The sequence below is a fragment of the Podarcis gaigeae genome (assembly GCF_964106915.1).
Source record: "Podarcis gaigeae genome assembly, chromosome: 8".
In the NCBI taxonomy this organism is placed as follows: domain Eukaryota; kingdom Metazoa; phylum Chordata; class Lepidosauria; order Squamata; family Lacertidae; genus Podarcis; species Podarcis gaigeae.
In genome coordinates this window covers 16,434,279-16,452,551 of record NC_139684.1, presented here as the reverse complement: position 1 = coordinate 16,452,551, position 18,273 = coordinate 16,434,279, and the positions used below count along the sequence as shown (strand labels likewise).

Genomic DNA, 18,273 nt, shown 5'->3' with positions numbered 1-18,273 from the left:
CTCAATTTTTAGATGTTTGGGTTGCAGGGTGGGAGGGAGGGACATAGGGGTTGAGCTCAGACTCCATTGTGTTTCTAGTGTTGTCATCAGGAGAATTGTGGGGTCTGTTAGTCTGGGGTTTAATGAAGCTATTTTTTTCTGCGTATGGGGAGTATAATTTGGTTTTCCAGACCCCAATGACAGGCCTAACCTGGGCAGCAGGTAGCTTTCTACAATGCCAGTAATTACCTAAGCTTTGCTCTTGGAGCAGGGAGATGAAACATGTCTGAGCTCAAGAAGTGCTATTAACCAAATATGTTAAATAAATAATTAAAAAGTAGGAGTTTTAAAGATGCTAGTTAAAAGTCAGTGCAATGCTACAAATCAACAGAAAGCTGTGATTGGTTGGCTTTTTGTTTGTTTGGTTTTTTCCAGTTTTTATTGAGTGAAAATGTCAAACCTTGCATCAGTCATGCAAAAAAAAAAATCAAATAAATAAAACACATATATTAAATTTCTAATAGCACTAAATTCAAGTGGAAAAATATTCAGTTCTTAATAACGTAGGTGCTGAGAAGACCAAATTCAAGTAAAATCAGAGCACACCGTCCTGTTAGGATTTTTTTTTCACTTTCTGCATTATTATTTTTTGTCTCAAAACCTATATATAGCTATATATCTATATATATAGGTATATACATATAGATATACACACACACATATATATATATATGTGCATACATATTATATTTATATTTATATATATACACATACATATTTATAAAACATTAAAAAGAGCATTGGTAGTTCAAGCATCACTTCTTCTTTTTCTCCCTCCCCACCCCTCCCACACAGAAAGAAATAAAATAAAATAAAAACAACAACAAAAGAAAGTACACATTTTAAAATTCAAAATGAGCTAGCAATGGCTTATAGTCCTAGTGTGCAATATGGATTTTACAAAAGGCTAGAATTTCTCCCTCATATTTTTGTCTTCCTGTTCTTCTGTGTGTGTATGTTTGTGTGTGTGTGTGTTTTCCTTTTAAAATCTAGGGCCATTAAAAAACAAACATCGTTTCTTTTTCTATATTGAAATACAGTTCTCTTTCAATACAGGTGAACTTTATAATAATTTATATATGTATTTGGTGGCTAGGTCCCCCCCCCCTTTTCAACGACAAAGCAGTAATGAAAGGATCTACACTTAGGGTTTCAGAGGTTTGGTTTTTTAAACTCTCTCTCTTGTTCTTGACACATCCCCTCCCAAACACATGGTCCCCTTAAAGCCACCAAGTTCTATATTCTGTTGGCTCCATTTCAGCAATATCTGTCAAAGCATAATATGCCTTTTAAATCTATGTCCATCAGCTGTCCTGGACAGGCACAAACTGGCTGCCTAAACCTCGACAACTTCTCCACACATCATCAGCACCACCATCACTTATGCTTGGGACTCAGCTACTAAATTTCCATGGGATACAGGACATGAATGTGAGCCTGCCCGGGGGCAGCGGGAACAGGTGAGTTCCCCCTTCCTGCACAGAGGACGCATTTACCACCCCTATACTTTCAGCCATGCTAAATTTTACCACGTCCAAATTTGCCTACTCTGAGTGGGATGAGAGGACACAGAATCAGAAAAGGTTATGTTGTGTGGGGGGAAAGGTTGAATAATCTTGCTTTGTTGCTAACTGGTGGCCTCTCCTGCTCTGTAAAATGACACGCTTAGGGTCCATCCAAAGGTTTATGCTTGCTCTGAACTTTTAAGCTCAATCTTAAATGTCCTCCTCTTTACACCTGGGGACACTGAAGTGCTTCTTCCTGAATCAGGATGTCCATCAGGATGCAGATGATAAACATTTAGCATCTATATAAATATAATGACCTGTTTTTTCATTCGTTTTGTTTTAGGCAGAGAAGGAGGTGGAGAAGGTTGTGAAACTGGGGAAGTATAGAGGGACCAGTCATTAGGTGTTAAAACTAGTTCAACTTGGCAGGCCTTTTGTTGAAACAATGGGGAAACTGGTTACTGGGTGATTCTTAGTGGGGAATAACAATTCCAGTCAGATCCAAACAGTTACACAGGAAGGGGTGCATAACTAGCTAATGTAAACTGTACCTGTTCTGCAAATTCTTCTCTTCCCACCCCTTCCTTTCTTGCCCACTAGTAACCACTGGCTTCTGTGGCCAGCACCAATGGACCAGAAACCCAGGGGAGGCCATCTTACTACCTTGCAACCACCAGAGGGTTGTAACTGCCTGTTTGTATTAAAAAAGACCCCAAAATGTATAGAAACATAAAAACAGGGCTTATCCATTGCCGCTCACCCTGCAGTGCATCACAGGTTTCAAAAACCTTGACCGCAAGCAAGAGTTTTCTGTAGCACCTTTTAGCGAGACATCTAAGTGGTGAGAACATTAGGGGGATAAGAATGTGCTGAGAGTTTGTCCAAACTTCTTAAACATAAATACCTCACTACCACGTTCACCAAACTCAGGTCCTTTCAAGAGACTAAGAGGACAGGGAAGAGTAAGGCCTCATTGTGCCTATTCTCTTGGGTAATTTTGATGTGTGTCTGTTGATGTGACCTATGGTCACGCTATGAGACCATAACCTGCCCCATCCTGGAATTTTAAAAAGCAGAGGCGGCAGCGGTGTGGAGACTTTCTACCATCTAATTAGATGTTCCAAGGAGACCTTTGCCAAGTCAAAACTACCAGGAAAAGGTAGGCTCTTGGTGAGGTTTCTTTTTTAGAAAAAAATATTATAACCTGACTGCCCATACGTTTGAAATGGCTAATAATTAAGTACATTTGTTTTATAAAAATCCAGAAACAGTCATGAATGAGGTTCAAGCTTTTTCTTTTAAAGCTGTGGGAAGAGTCATAGGAGGCTGAGATGGTTCTTGAGGAAACAATTGTCCCCAACCTCCCAAAATAAAATTAAGAACAAATTAAAAAACACCCTATGCATATTACTACAAACCAAATTGGAGTGTGTCTGTGGATAAGAGAGAGTGCATGAAGTGTGTTTCATTAAATGACAGGGCTTTTTTGTGTCTCTTTTAAAATGTCTGCCTGGCTGAAATTCAAATTCAGAATCACTTGATACTCTATACTGAGAGTAGGAAAATGATGGTAGGGAAGACCCCCTTTGTGTAGCTTTTGCCCCCCTAACAAGTTTTTTGACTAGCTGGAGGTGGTGGGAATTAGTGTCCACACTTGTGTGTGAAGGAGATAATTGTTGGTGAGCAACCAAATAGGATGTTGAAGGGTCTGTTCCTCAGGGTAGCATTCTTCACTGGATACTCACAGAGTATTATCTTGGTATGGCTCCTTTCTCTCTGTTCTATATATTTCTATATATCTCTATATCTATTCGTAACCTTTACAGGGGCAAAAATACTGTACAGCTATCTTTTTTTCCTGGACATATCCTTTATCCTTTTCTTTGCCACTCTTAGTTTTCCTCCTCCTTTCCCTTACTGTTAATATTTTAAGAAACTTAAAAAAGTGTCCGTGGACCACATTCTTACTGTTGAACTGTCAAGTTGTTTTGGGTGTGATTGTTTGAGAGGGATATTCAAAAACTAAGACTAATAAAGCTCTCAGCCTTTTTTTCTTTTCTTTTTGCACTAAAATGGCATGTCTGTTAAACACAAGGGTTGTTGTGTGTGGCTGGTTTCATTAGCTTTTAATGACTCAAAACCACCAAATGTATTGGAAGCAAAGGACCATGGAGATCTGCAGAGCCATTGTGGGTGCCTGTTTCCTTCCTTGTTTTTCTTTTTTTAAATGTCCTCCCCCCTTTTAGGATATGCCTGATCTGGTGACCTGGGGGAGTGCAGGGCAGGTGGGCAAGGGACATTAGATTATATGTATGCCAAATGAGTTTGCTGTGCAGCTGTTTTAATTGTGGAGCAACCAATTCAAGTGGCCTCTTCCTTTCCACAGCTCCACAAAGGACAAAGGGACAGGAAACATTTCTGCACTGGGATTCAGAAGAGCATCACCCTCTCTGCCCGAGAATCTTAAGGTAAGAGCCCTATGTGTGGCTTGATGGGATGGGTTGTAGTAGCTAATATTTATCCTCCACCAACTTGTTCCCACTAAAAGACGCATGCCCTCTTTCAGCCTTCATAAAGCATGCTTAAATGGGGTGAAGGTGGAGGTGGGAACAATGGTAGAGCAGGGTAACACCTCTGCTTCCTTCCTGTAGCTAAACAAGCCATCCCCCAGTAAGACCAAGTACTACTTAGGCCTGCCTACTCTTTATGAGGTACTTGCATCTTCCACCTCCTCTTCTTTCATTAGCAGCGAGGCGGAGGGGTATCCTGAGCTCCTGGGTCTCTACCCTACTTGTTGGGGGGTGGCCCTGCAGTCTGGAAAAGAAGCAGTTGGCACCCCCTCTCTGCAAGGCAGCGGTGTTTGGGTTGGCTCTGGTTAAATCCAAGCCTCCCTTTCACAACCAAGGGTTCTTTTCAGTGCCGTACCCCGTACTTGCTGCCACCGGTCAGAGCCCCACCAGAAAAGGAACACTCCCCACTCAGGTGTGGGAGTGTCACAATATAAATAAGTTCTTTCTTCCTTAAAAAAAAAGATTAATATTATTATTATTTAATAACAAAGAGGATCAGAGAAGTATCCGCATATTCCCAGCCCCGTTCAGTTCATTAATGCTTCTCTTTCTCTTTTATTTTATTTAAAAAACTGACAATAAATACCCCATTTCCCAACCAACCCAAGCTGCCTGAGACCCCCATTTCTCCTGTTCATTTGATGTTGGAGAAGAGAGGAGAGAGAAAAATAGAAGTATGACTGATGCCCTCCCCCAACCCCAATTATGCCTAATGGTGAATAACTTCGCTTTTGTGGCTTAAAGGAACCAAGTCCTCATTTTTGTAAATAATATATTATTATCACCCCCTAATATTCACCATCGGATGCTAGCTGCCCCCTCTCCCTGAGAATGGGAGGAGTGTTAAAGGACAAAATGAAAACAGGAAAATAAAATAGAAGTTAAAGAGGAAAAGAAACAACCCCACTCCCCCCCTCCGAACCAACAAGGGGAGATTTTGAGGGAAGTGGCAGGGGAGACATTTGCCCTTATGGTTAGCACATCCATCCAGGAGAAGGAGGGTCACTTCTCCATGGCCCAACCCATCTGCATATTAGTAAAAAGATTTGCCGTCTGCCACCCTGTAAACATGTGCGTCCCAACAGATGGGTCCCTCCGCCTCCCCCTGCCCTTCCCATGGGCACAAGGCTTCTTTCCTTTTTATTTTTTGCATGGTCCAAGGATTAAGCGGTTTCCTCGTTATCTTGTGCACTTCCTGGGGTGGAGTTGGGGGTGTGTGTTTCTCTTTGCTGCTTGTCGTTCCAGCGTTTGTTCTGGCCTCACGTAGCGGGGTCCTCTCATTTAATTCAGTTTCTTATTTTTTTAAAAGATCAAAAAACCCTGCTGCTGCTGTCTATAAGTTAAGGGGAGGCCTCAGGGGCGGGGGCTTGCTCGCCTGGAGGTCTGGAAGCATCGCTGTGGACTGCAGAAGGAGAAGCAGCCTCCCCCAGTTCCCTAACGTCCTTAGCAGGCATGGCCTGGGGGTCAGGAAGTGACTCTTCAGAGTCTGTGTTCAGATCTTCCTCATCGTCATCGTCATCATCGTCATCATCTTCCTCCTCCTCGTCTTCCTCATTCATTTCCTCATCCTCCTCCTCGTCGTGGGAGGAGTCGTCCTCCACGTTGCCACAGCTGGCTGGAAGCCGCTCGCTCTCCACGGGGACCCCACCCTCCCCGGCGGGGGAAGGGGCAGCGCCCGCAGCCTCTGGCAATTTCTGGCTGAGGTCCAAGGAGTCGTTGAGGCCCACGCCCGCTGCGTTCTGCAGGAAGAAGAGGGAGCTGTTTGTGTCAGTGCCGAGGTTGAGCGAGCTGTCAAGGTTGACGGAAGAGTTCTGCGCATCATACTCCAGTGTGGAGGGCGGGAGGGCCTCGGGGCCCGGAGAGATGGCCGGCAGCTCTCCGCGCTCCTGTTTCTCGTGCTTGCGCTTGTGCGAGTCCATCTGCGACATGCCCACCACCGTGTGCTTGCAGCCGGGGTAGGTGCAGTGGAAGTGGGAGCACTTGAGTTTGTACTTGCAGTCAGGCACCTCGCAGTCCACGCTGGAGCTGAACTGGCAGAAGCCTGCGGCGCTGATGACGTCCTGCTTGCCGTGGTGCTTGCGGTGGGCCGTCACCTTGGTGCTGTCGGTGCAGCGGAAGCCGCAGCGCAGGCAGTGGAAGTGTGTGCTGTTTCCCGAGAACTGGCAGTCGGGGAAGTTGCAGCTCAGGGATGACTTGAAGCGCTTGAAGTCGTCCAGCACCAGGTTGTCGACGCGGTCATGGTGCTGGGCATGTTTGTACATGTGGGTGCGGCCGCAAAACTTGTAGCCACAGTTCTCCCTTGTGCAGTGGTAGTGGGTGACCTTCAGTGAGAACTGGCAGCTGGCATCCTTGCAGTCTTCATAGAGGTCATAGCGCCGGAAGCCCTCCAGCATCATTCCTTCGTCTAGCATCTTGCGGGAGGAGGCCGTTTTGCGCCGCTTGCCAAATGGGGACATGTCCTCAATGATCCAGAAGCGCTTCTTGGCCCCTGCGGCGGTTGGCATGGTGATGGTGTTCCCTGGGGAAATGAAATGGGCAGAGGGGATTTTAGAGCAGGACTCTGCATCAGACCCACTTCTCTTTCCTGCCTAGCTAATTGGGGTGGGGGTTCAGACAAGCAGTGTTTTGCCCAGTGTTTCTTGATCTTTACAGTTTCTAGGCAGTGAGAGGAATGGCAATACTGTATGTAGGCTCCTTCAGGCAAACTCATTCCATCCACCTCATCCCCAAAGCCTGGCCACTGCAAAGCCAATCTTTTCATTCCCTTGAAGTGGTTTGGCAAGAGATGAATAGACTTAAGAGATGGAGAAAGGAAGGCCTTGTACTTCTGGTCATTACACCTTTTTTTTACCTGTTCTGCCTTTGTTCCTTTGGCACTTTATCTGTGAGAGAGTGCTTTGTGACTCCACTCTCATACCTAAATATTTGTACTCTCACTACATCAAAGGAGCAGTAGCTGCAAGCCAGGACCAGACCATGTTAATAAACCACGGGCTCAACACTATTCCCTCCCTCTCTTTTTTAAAAAAAGATGTTTTACCTGGAACTTGCATGTGACATGGAAAGCAATGAGCAACTCGTCTGTCATCTGATATAAGTTTACTGTTTCACTCAAAGTCAGACATGCAGCCCTCCAGATGTTGTTGGATTCCAACTCCCATAATCCCTGACCATGTTGTCTGGGGGTGATGGGAATTGGAGTCCAGTGACACAAGTTCCCTAGCACTGCTTTATGAGATTTCTCTCCTTGCGTTTTTTAGAAACAAGCTAGTAAGTAAGGGTGACAAATGAAACACAATAAAATGAACTATAAAACCAACAACCACATGCATCTAATTGTTGCTCCAACAACTCTCCTGGGCCATGAATACACAGACCTTCAACCTGCACCGACCCCATCTTGCTCCTCACAGAAGTGGCAAGGGGTAAGTCCAGAATGGGCTGTGTAGTCTCCTGGACAAGAGCAGCACATTGGGAAGCCTGTCCCTTACAAACAGTTTGTATAGGAGAGAATGTTTATGCCCAACCCAAAGAGTGAAAAGGGGTTTTCACAAGGGATAAATTTAGGAGACCACATCACTGGGGTCAGACAGCACCCAATGTTTAGGAACTGGCAGCATTCTTAACCAGGGCTGAATAAACATTTCAGATTTCTAGGCTCTGTACCCTACTTGGGCCACCATGACTGTAGCAGGATGGTGATTGGGTGAGCCAGATTTGAGTTCTGAGGTTGCTGCTGTGGTGGGAGTTGATGAGTACATTCAGGTAGCATGCTAAACACCTGTTCATGTGCAACTCATTTCTGAAAATGAGACTAGTTGCCTAGTCCAAGAGTGGCTAAGCTTTTATGGGCCAAAGGCCACACTGACCCACCATCAAGTCTTTGGGGGCTGCATATTAAAGTGGTTATTTAACTGTCATAAAACCCCTTTGCTATTAGCCACTCACATTGGGCGGCACAGGAAACCATTTGACAGAGGATCAATCAGTAATTAGAAATACACACACACACATACACTATTAAAAAATATGAACAAATGTTCCTTTTTTAAAGGAACCACTTTTTGTGCTGAGGTGGGTTTCTCTGTGGCCTGTAGGTTAACCTCCCTTTGTCTTACCTACTATTGCAATCAAAAATTGGTCTTCTGTAAATTGATATATATATATATATATATATATATATATATATATATATATATGCTTTCGTAGATTTTCACGGGTACAGGAACAAAAGAAGAAAAGGCACACTAGCCTGGGAACTTCCTCTCTGCCCAGAACATTGGAGGCTAGACACCACACCCCCTCTACAGTATTTATAGGAACTCAAACATTGAGATCCCGCTCTGTTCCAGTAACAAGAAGCCGAAAGCACCAGCCTGAAGATGACGAGTGAGACCTCGTCGAAACGTCGCCTAGACACCCCAACTTTTACACGGGAAGACACCCGAGGACACCAAAACCTGCATATATATATATATATATATATATGGCAATCCAATAACTAGGTGTCATTTTGAGCATCAGTTTGTCATCCCTAGGACTTTAGTGGAAGGACAGGGAGGTAGAGCCTTTTGGGTAGGATGTGGTGGGTGGGGCTGTAAAAGTATGAGAGAAAGTGTAGAATGGTTTTACCTGCCGCATCCTGCACTAGAGGGACATCGCTTTTGACTGGAGTTGGGGCGGCAATGATGGGTGAAAACCCTGTTGAGCTGGCGGTGGGCAAGACAAGGCCCCTGCTGGATCCCAGAGTGGCACTTAGCAGAGAGTATGAGACACAAGATGGAGAGAAGAGATACGGGAGGGAAGGAAGGGGAGACCTGAGCAGGGCTTGTGAGAAAGATGGAGGCAGAGGTGGTGGTTGTGGTGCATTTTGGGTAACGTCATCACCAGCAGCAGGAGGAGGAGCAGCAGCAGCAGCCAGGCAGCCTGGAGAAATGTGGAAAGAAAGAAAAAAATAGCAGGGGGGAAAAACAGAACAGAAGGAAAAGAAAAGAAAAAAATAGAACCAAAATGAGAACCCAAGAGTGTAAGCAGTACAATGAAAATGGAGAGCACGTTCACACGTACAAGAATGGAACCACTGACAGAGGAGATGGAGAGTGTGATGGACAGCAGTGATGGAGTGAGCATACCCAGAGACCAACAGGGAAGAGCAAGAGGTGGCGAGCTCCCTGTGAGTATCAAAAGAGGGACTGCAGTTTTACCGCCAGCCCTCCCCATCTGGTTTGTGGCAGGCTGGCTACAGTCAAGCACCGTCATCCTGGAGAGGTGTGATGAGCAGTGGTGCAGTTTAAAGAGGAGTATGGCTGCTTCCTTGGTGCTATGAGTTTCTATGCTCTGCCCTGTTTGTGGAGTGCTTGCGATTAGCATTTACTTGCTGCCCTGATATTGACCGGTGTTTTTTAGTAATGCGTTTCCACCAGCCCCAGCAGGCTGCCCCAAGCAAAGGCCATCAACTTGAACTGTGCTGTGGGGAACAGTTACTTTTAAAAATGGCTATTATGGGGATACTTTGAGGCATCTTTTTAGGTTAATGCTCCTTGATGAAATTGTGGGGTGTGCCAGCCAACCTCACTGACGTGTCCCCCTGATAACCCCAACCCCTGACACTCTTGCTTAGATGACAGGTGACAGGTGCTAGAATTTCCCCCCAAAACCTGGATCACAGTATAATAATCTCCCCACAGGGCAACTGTGTGAAGTTCAATTTGTTTGATCACTGGGGCGGTGGTGGGGAGATTTTAAGTGAGCAAGTACTAATACCTTTATTTCCACCAGGAATTATTTTAGCAACGTATGAGCTGCACAGCCCATTCTGGATCAGAATAAAAATACTTTCACAAACCAGGAATGGTGATGTCAAAGGGGCTCTTTTAGATGACACAGTGATGTCTCTTGCTGTGTCACAGGCGGAGAGGAGATCCCGCATGGCGGAAGAGGATTTGGCGCAGCTTGTGTGAGAGAGCACCCAAGGGATGCAGCTTTTAGGCTGCTCAGAAGCAAAGTGTCACCAATAAACCGTTTCCTCCCAGTGTCACTTACCGGCTGAAGTGCTTTCGTTGCCCACTGGCGTGCTGGAGCAGCTGCGGTCCATATTGGAGGACTCAGAGGAGATGCCACCAGGGCTGCATCCTGTGTAGTCAATGTACTCATCTGTCTCGGTATCCATCATACTTTGGGGTCCCTGGAAGGAAGCAGGAGTCCCTGATGAGGCTGGGCTGGGAGCCATGCTGCTGACTTGGGGGAGGTTTTCGTTCCTTGGAGTGTGTCCAATAACCTGCAGCGAGAAACGTGATATTGGGAGGGGTGTGTTTGACTTATACACCAATAACAGTAGTTGGGTTCCAAGTGGACATCTGTTTGGTGTTAGGTCATGTTGGCTAGCACAATCAGGCTGGCATCATATACATCACCTGCCTAAAGGGTGTTAATGCTGGCATTGTGAATTCTGTGTATATATGCAGAGGATGCCGCCAGAGCCTGGGCCTGGGAGTGTTAATCTTGGCATCAGCATTGGGCTGTGTTGAACTTGCTGAATTTAGCAGCTGCGACTATGGCAGAGGCAGCATATGCATGAAGATGTGCTGGGGGGAGGGGATCTTTTGATTCTGCATTATATTACTACTACCACTACTACTACATTTGCCACCTGCCCTTCACCAGCAGGTGCTGGTGTGGGTTACAGCACTTTAAATTTCAGAATTAAAAACTGTTAAAACAGAGGAAAGTTACAGGAACAGGGTGGGTCCTGAAAACAGACACCTCGGTTGTCAAAGGCCAGAGCAGAGTGTTCACAGCATTCACTGAAATCTGTGTAGTGCCAGTGCAATATGCACCTCTGTGGGCAGGAAAGTCTACAACTTAGGGGTGGCAACCCCCTGCCAAGTTTCTGAGGGCAAGGGAATGACTAAAAGGTCACCCTCTGCTCAACTGTAGGGAAGGAAGTGGTTTCTCAGACATTTGAGGCCTGAGTCATTTAAAACTTTTAACACAAGCAAGAACACTTTCAGCTGGACCAGGAAACAAACTGGCAACCAATGCAGTTGTTTTAAAATAAGAGCAAAGGGGGATAATATAGGGGGATGATTCTAATGTCACGTTTTCTAACATAACTGGAATGCTCTTTGAATATTTGCAGAAGTAATACAATGGTAGAACTGAATGTGAATGCAGATTTTAGAGCAAAGGATCAGGAGCTGTGAGGAATTTTGAATATTCTGCTTTCACATCTTGTCCTGGACAATTCACATAGGTCTTGGGGAAGGGCTGTAGCTCAGCGGTAAAGCATCTGCCTGGCATGTAGAAGATCCTAATTCCTGGTAACTTCAGGTGGGCCTGGAAAAAGCTCCTGCCCAAAGAGCTGCTGCCAGTCAGTTATGTGGGGAAGTGCCATAGCATAGTGGTTTCTAAGCATATTTATAGCCACCCTGCAGGAGGAGTCACCTGAGTGGGAACACGGTCGAAGTTCTTCCCCAGCATCCTCCTCATGTGCTTCCTGGCATGGGATGTCATCTGATGCTTCAGGAGGAAGGAGAACTGGCAGCCTTCACGGATGCAATGGAAATGGCTGTTCACTTGGTTGTACTTGCAACCTGGGAGAGAGGGAATGCAAAACAGATGCAAACCTCGTAAGTTAACAGTGGCCAGGAGTGGAGCAGGGGGCTTGGCAATGGCTGCTGTCCTATTTGATCTCTGAGAGACTGCAGCAATTGGGACTGACTGCTGGCTCTTCCACATCCCCAGACTTGTGTGTTAAATACTTCCTAATGTGGGAGAACAAGGCAGAAAGGATTCTCTTGCTGAAAAGGGGTCAGGAAAAAGAACTTGTTTTAAACTAGTAGCATAGGCTTCTGACACAGGTGAGAAGGTGGCGGGGGGGGGGTTACTTTATTAATTGTCTTAGAATCCAAGACTTAAATCAGGTATAGGGAACCGGTGACTCTCCAGATGTTGCTGAACTAACTACAACTCCCAACAGTCCCAGCAAGCATGGCTAATGGTCAGGGATGGTGAGAGCTGTAGGCCAGCAACATCTGGCAGCCAGAGTTTCCCCACATCTGATTAAGATGGAAGGATGTCCTTCCCCTACTTTCCTCACCTAGTCCAATCAGTGCACATGGCACAAAGCCTGGCTGGTAAGGGGGTCAGTGTGGAGGAGGTCTCGTGTCACCTAAAAGGTTTTTAGGGCCACTCAACATGAGTGCTGGTTGAATTCTTTCTGCTATGCTAAAGGTGGTGGTGGGAGAAGTCTCAAATGAACAAGGAGAGAGAAGGGCTACATGGCTCTAGAGTAATAATGGGGAACCTTTGTCCTCATAGGTGGTGGTGGGACTCCAACTCCCATCAGCCCCAGCAAGCAGCACAGCCAATGGCCAGAGAGGATGGGAGATGTATTCCAGCAACATCTGGGGGAAAGATGAGTGAGATAATGTATGTGAAGCCCTTTTGGTGTCCTAATTTTTTTTATGTAATTAACTAAGTAAGGCTGCAACATTCAATTTATTAATTGGCTAGATCAATCCATTAAAAACCATGTTGATAGACTAAAAATGTGTCCAAATTAATTGGACAACATTTTTTGAAGCCCAGTTTTTAAATGCAAGTAGTTATGAAAATTGCAGCTGGCAGAGGGGGATATGCATCTCCTAAGTTAATGCCTTGTGCATTAACAAAAGCAAAAGAAACGCATTTTGTTTCGTTTGTTTCAGAACAGATTTGTTTAAGTTTAATCAATTAATTGAGTAACTTGGTAAGATTCCTTTAACGGGATGGCAGCCCTGATTTCTCCTTTTTTCTTTGGGGGGTTTAGATGAGGGTGGCCCTCTGGCTGTAATGTTGGACTCCAACTCCCATCAGCCCCAGAGCTAGCATGGCCAGTAGGCAAGTGATAGTGATGATTCAGAGGATGGTGCCAGAGCTCAGTCTGTTCAACACCTGTTTAGAAAAAAACATTGTTCTGCTTGCCCAGAAGCTCCTGACTATCGAACTGAAGCAGGCTCTTGGCCTTATTTGAGGAATATTTGGGTGCATCACTTTGCATGCTTGAAAAGCATCACAAACAGTCCATGTTCACCAACAATATTGTGCACACAAATCCAAACACATCATGAAGAACCTCTTTTCTTCCTCAGCGCATCCATAAATGTCCCCCACCACAATGCCTGCTCCTTGCCAAATTCAGCCAGTGAATCGAGCAAACTGTATGTTCTTAAGAAAGTGGCACTGTTTTATGTCTCTGCCAAGTTTGGTATTTGTTTAAATATTATTCTCTCACCCCGTAGAACTCCCCCCCATCACCCAGCGCCCCCCTGTTCTGTCTCTATCAACCTGCCACCCTGTTCTCCTTTCAGGAAGAAGAACAAACAGTGCTGGCAGGACTGAAACTGTATCGGCCGCAGGCAGGTGAAGGCTTGCCCGTTGCTGGGGCAGCCGAGTGTCATGTATCATCGGGCGGCTTTGTCTGGCCCCAACCATCCCCTGGAACAGCACCGGTTGAGCAAACAGCGGCAACCGCCAAGCCGCTTGACATTCGTAAGCCAAGACCCAGGTAAGGGGCAGACTGACGGTGTTGTTTGCTGTTGCCCAGGTTACCACAGGCCTCGCTGCCTCTCCAACATGAATTCTTTATGAAGTAAAAAACCCACAAAAACCCACAACCGAATAGGAAGAGATCTCTCTCCTGCTCTCGCTTTGAACGTTGGCTGTTTTGTTTTGTCGTGTGTGTGCGCGTATTGGCTATTTTTATACCCATCAATAGAATCAGTTGTGTTCAGGGGGGTAGCGGGGAGGCAGCCAGGGACACAAAGAAGGCCAGGGCTTGTTTGTTCTCCAGGACTCCAGTGAATACATGGTGCCCCAGACAACATGGGGCTAAACACTTCTCTGGGGTGAGAGGTGTAGGTACAGCTGGTGGAGAAAAAAGGGGGTTGCCAGTTTCAAAAGTCAAAGGAGACTCTCCCCCTGCCTACAAATAATGGCTTAGAAGCCAAATTTATCTCCCCACCTCTTTGGACCATCTGCATAGAGGAAAGGTGGCTGCCTGAAGAAGCCCCTGCTTCCAGAAGAAGCCTCCAGAATCTGTTTCTGAGACTAGAGCCGCCATATGCATGTGTTCAGTCTAGGCCAGTCCTGCATGGAATCTTTGACTGCACAGCCAGCACGTTGGCTGGTTTGAGGTGGGTGGGTGTTATTGGCTGTTCAGATAGGGATTTAGAACCTGTGTCCACACACAACACACACAGCCATCTCTGACCATTGGCCATGCTGGCTGGGGCTGATGGGAGCTGGAGTCCAGCAACAAACACCCCTTTTGTAGGCCTTCTGGAAAGGGTCTCCACCACTTCCACACACACCTATGACCCTGCTAGAGCTCAGCACCAGTTAAACTAAGAGGTGCAAACACCCAGGTCCCAGCTATCACTGGTGCCCTAAAAACTGGTCCTGTCATTTGGATTACTGAGGGCAGAAAGCTGGTTTCTATATGGGATGGCTCTTAAATTTTGCAGATAAATAAGCAACTTAGAACTGGTTGCACCCCTATTAAATAACCAAGTAGTGACATGGTCCAGGGATTGGCACAACCCCTTCTGGTTGCAGTTAAGCAGCTGAGCCAGTGGGGCTGAGTGCTGGGTGCCTCTGCTCATAGTCTGCAAAAGGGGCCAACCATGTGTGGGTTTAGCCCAGGAGGGTTCACTTGTTTGCCGTAGCAGCTGGAGGAAAGGAGGGGGAGGTGTTTACAATTTCGTAATTGTTTTTGGCATGGCCCTAATAAGTCTGGCAAGCGGATCTGCCAACCCCACACCCTGCCGCCTATCAGGCGCTTTGATGTGCCTGGATGGTTGGCATCGAAAGAGGCAATGTGCTTGCCTCCAGCACCAAAGCGACTGTAGATGCCAGAAGAGAGAATGGGAGGATTCTCCCCCTTACCCTGCCACTACCACCATTGGGAAATATTTACCCTTTGGCTTTTGCTAGGCAGATCTGGCAAGGAGTATAAAAAAATGTACTCCTCAAGCCAAGGGGTATCACGCAAAAAGGACTACTGGGAGATTTCAGGGTTCTTCCATCACACTCAAATTTCTAAGGTGATCAGAGCAAGTGTTTGCTCCCCGTGACTCTCCTCCTGCAACCAGGGTGAGCAGAGACATCTCGCCTTGCTGGGGAGTTGCCACTGGGGTTGTATCTGTTAGAAACAGCTGTGGGTTGCCTTCCCCACTCGCATTCTTAACTACTCAGGGCAGGACCCACTGATCAAAGGAACTTTTCCAAACCTGTTTGTCTGCCTACCCACACACACAGAAAGTAGGCGATTTGGCTTGGAATAGAAGTGCACTCAGTTCTGGTTGTGTGAAAGGCTAGGGAGATGGTGCAGTTGTAGCAATTGGAGAGCTGGACAAGGAGGTGGGGAAACCTACCTTTAAATCCTCACTCAGCCATGACATTCATTGGCTGACCCGGTATCAGTTGGTCTACCCAACCTCACAAGGATGTTGGGACAATCATACCATTTTGAGGTGTGATATATAATAAAAAGGCTAGTAAGAAGGGGCTCTTCCCAGGCAGTAACGACCTGTATGCTTGCCACTGCACCCTTACAAAAATCAACCTGATATGTAAGTAAACATACCGTATTTTTTCCACCATAACACTCACTTTTTTCCTCCTAAAAAGTAGGGAAATGTCTGTGCGTGTTATGGAGGGAATGCCTATGGGTGGCATGCCTACGAATTTTCCTCCTCTAAAAACTACGTGCGTGTTATGGCCGGGTGCGTGTTATAGAGCGAAAAATACGGTACTTATTTTTTTTAGAGAGAGAGGTCACTAGTTTCCCACTTTCTTTCCTCTACAGGAAACAGATCCTGCAAAGGTGGCTGGGAACTTCCCACTGCTTGGGGGAAAGGGAACAGAATCCGTTATCAAAGGAGGAGGAAGATAACCTGGTGGAAAAAAACACTTTATGGAGGAAATGGCCAAGAGTGACTGAGTGCAATTGTATGCACACGTCCTTGTGAGTTTTAGATCCAGTGTCAGACTTTTTGCTGTTGCCAACTGGTGAAAGATCCTGCCCCAACACCGTGTTACACCAGAGGAGAGAGACTTACCTAGTCTGCCGCACTCTTCCCTCTTGGTGAAGTACTTGAAGCCGTTGGCTGCTCTGCGCTCTGCCTTCTCGTGCTTCTTCACGTGCCAGGGGAGTTTGGTGGTGATGTTGGTCACAAAAAAGCAGCCAGGGCGAAGACAGTGGTAATGCCCTCTCATTCGGAACTCACAGTGCTGGAAGGAGAAGATGAGGGCAAGCGAGGTCAGCATACAACACAAACAGCAACCCTGACTCAGAACAAAACCCAACCAAGTTAGCATGAGGTCTGGTGGTAGGAATGTCCCAGTAGTATTTTTTTTCTCTGACCCTTATGAAATGCATGTATTTATCCATGTAGATTGTGTTTTCTGCGGATTGCTGTTTGTTCTAATTCAGCTTTAAACAATGGGTTTTTCTGGGGAAAAGCAGCGGGGCAATTGCAAAATTGCTTGGACCATGCCTAGAAAGCATGGGACAAGCAGAAGTGTGGACGAGCCCTTAGCTGGAGGATGTGGCTTGAGAGCTAAACTAGGCTAAGCCTGCAGTGCAGTTGTGATTTGATGGGTGGCACACACAACGGGGCATCGACCCCATTCTGCTTCTCTGGGATGCAACCAACAAAATTTTACTCAGAGTAGAACTTCTGAAGTTAATGTACCTAAGTCAGACATGTTTATTCATTTCAATGGGTGTAGTCAGAGCATGACACCAGTGGGCTCCAAGCTCCTGCCTTGGCTCCCCCACTCACTGTTGTCCCTTCACCCCCCCCAGGCTTTCACCCTTACCTGGTTAGGACAGAGACATTGCAGGGAGTAATAAGCAAACTGGTCTCGCACATTCACGAGGTTGTTGTTGGGGTTGATGTGGTCGAGGCAGTGGGACTCGGCCTTTCCGGAGGTTTTGCACACGTACTTGCAGTTCCCAAACAGACAGTGGAAGTGGAATTTGTTGGCATACTTGCAATCTGTTGCCAGGCATGGATCACTGGGGAATTTTTATTAGAAAGAGAGGAAGAATAAGTTTCAGGACAGCCTTCCCTGAACTCCCTTCTAATTGCATCATCACTATTAGAAATCAGGGTCCCCCCACCCCCGCAACTAAGATGACTAAGATGCTCCATCCTGGCCTTTCAAATCTCTTCCCTTCAAGGGGATGGTCACCTAGCTCAGTGGTCGTACACCTGCTTTGTATGCAGAAGGTCCCAGGTTCAATCCCTGGGAACTCAAGCAAAAAGGTTCAGGTGAGCAAGTGGCGGGAAAGATCCCACTTGGCCTGAGACCTTGGAGAGCTAATGCCAGTCCAAGTAGATTATTCTAAGCTAGATGGATCCATTGGGACAAAACAGCTTCCTATGCTCCAATCCCTATTTTGTCCTAGAACCCATTTAAAGCCAGGCAAGAGAAGGCAGAGAAGAACACAGAGCTTAAGAAGAGCTTGGCAGCTGAATCAGGCCAGTGGCCCATCTAGTCTAGCATCTTCTTACAGCAGGCAGCCAAATGCCCCAATGGGAAGCCCATAAACAAGACCAGAGTGCCAGAGCACTCCCCACTCCTGCAGTTTTCAGAAGCATACTGCTCCAGCACTGGAGGTATAACAAAACCAGCAGGGCTATTAGCCACTGACAGCCTTTTTCTCCTCCATGAATTTGTCTTTTAAAGCTATCTAGGTTTCTGGCCATCACTGCTTCTTGTGGGAGCAAGAGTGGTACCTCTGGTTATGAACTTAATTCGTTCCAGAGGTCGGTTTTTAACCAGAAACTGTTCTTAACCTGCGCCACCACCGTGCAATTTCTGTTCTCATCCTGAGGCAAAGTTCTTAACCCGAGGTACTATTTCTGGGTTAGCGGAGTCTATAACCCAAAGTGTTTGTAACTTGAGGTGTCTGTAACCCAAGGTACCACTGTAGTGTCATTGCTACCTGCAGAGACCCAGAAGTATCCTGGCTTTAAACGAGAGGGAGCAGAGCTGGGATTACACTATGGTTGTGGAAGGGGAGCAGCAAGGATATGATCTTTGGGAGAAAATCGCTCTTGGGGAAAATGGTCTGCCTCCCCCAGCCCTCCATTCTCCTCTTTAAG

General features: G+C 46.4%; 2 protein-coding genes across 19 annotated transcripts in view; one reads left to right on the top strand and one right to left on the bottom strand.

The window, feature by feature from the left end:
• LOC310849733 (uncharacterized protein) overlaps positions 1 to 16,553 on the top strand; it is a 30,010-nt gene extending 13,457 nt beyond the window's left edge. For 8 of the 12 annotated variants that reach the window (XM_083750379.1, XM_083750375.1, XM_083750378.1 and 5 more), the window contains 3 exons: positions 3,934 to 4,015; positions 13,468 to 13,664; positions 15,966 to 16,553. In XM_083750379.1, coding sequence (XP_083606505.1) covers positions 3,934 to 4,015; positions 13,468 to 13,664; positions 15,966 to 16,128 — 442 coding nt within the window. In that variant the 3' untranslated portion in view covers positions 16,129 to 16,553. Of the gene's footprint in view, positions 1 to 1,522; positions 4,016 to 5,426; positions 5,532 to 11,615; positions 11,746 to 12,436; positions 12,548 to 13,467; positions 13,665 to 15,965 lie in introns of those variants that run through there. The other 4 variants (XR_014567037.1, XM_083750373.1, XR_014567038.1 and 1 more) reach the window with 4 other exon arrangements.
• The window catches only part of CASZ1 (castor zinc finger 1), a 302,929-nt gene continuing 288,415 nt past the window's right edge, over positions 3,760 to 18,273 (bottom strand). For 3 of the 7 annotated variants that reach the window (XM_083750048.1, XM_083750050.1, XM_083750049.1), the window contains 6 exons: positions 16,982 to 17,180; positions 16,219 to 16,390; positions 11,561 to 11,709; positions 10,160 to 10,394; positions 8,750 to 9,043; positions 3,760 to 6,635 (listed from right to left, as the gene is read on the bottom strand). In XM_083750048.1, coding sequence (XP_083606174.1) covers positions 5,458 to 6,635; positions 8,750 to 9,043; positions 10,160 to 10,394; positions 11,561 to 11,709; positions 16,219 to 16,390; positions 16,982 to 17,180 — 2,227 coding nt within the window. In that variant the 3' untranslated portion in view covers positions 3,760 to 5,457. The remainder of the gene's footprint in view (positions 6,636 to 8,749; positions 9,044 to 10,159; positions 10,395 to 11,560; positions 11,710 to 16,218; positions 16,391 to 16,981; positions 17,181 to 18,273) is intronic. The other 4 variants (XM_083750053.1, XM_083750052.1, XM_083750051.1 and 1 more) reach the window with 3 other exon arrangements.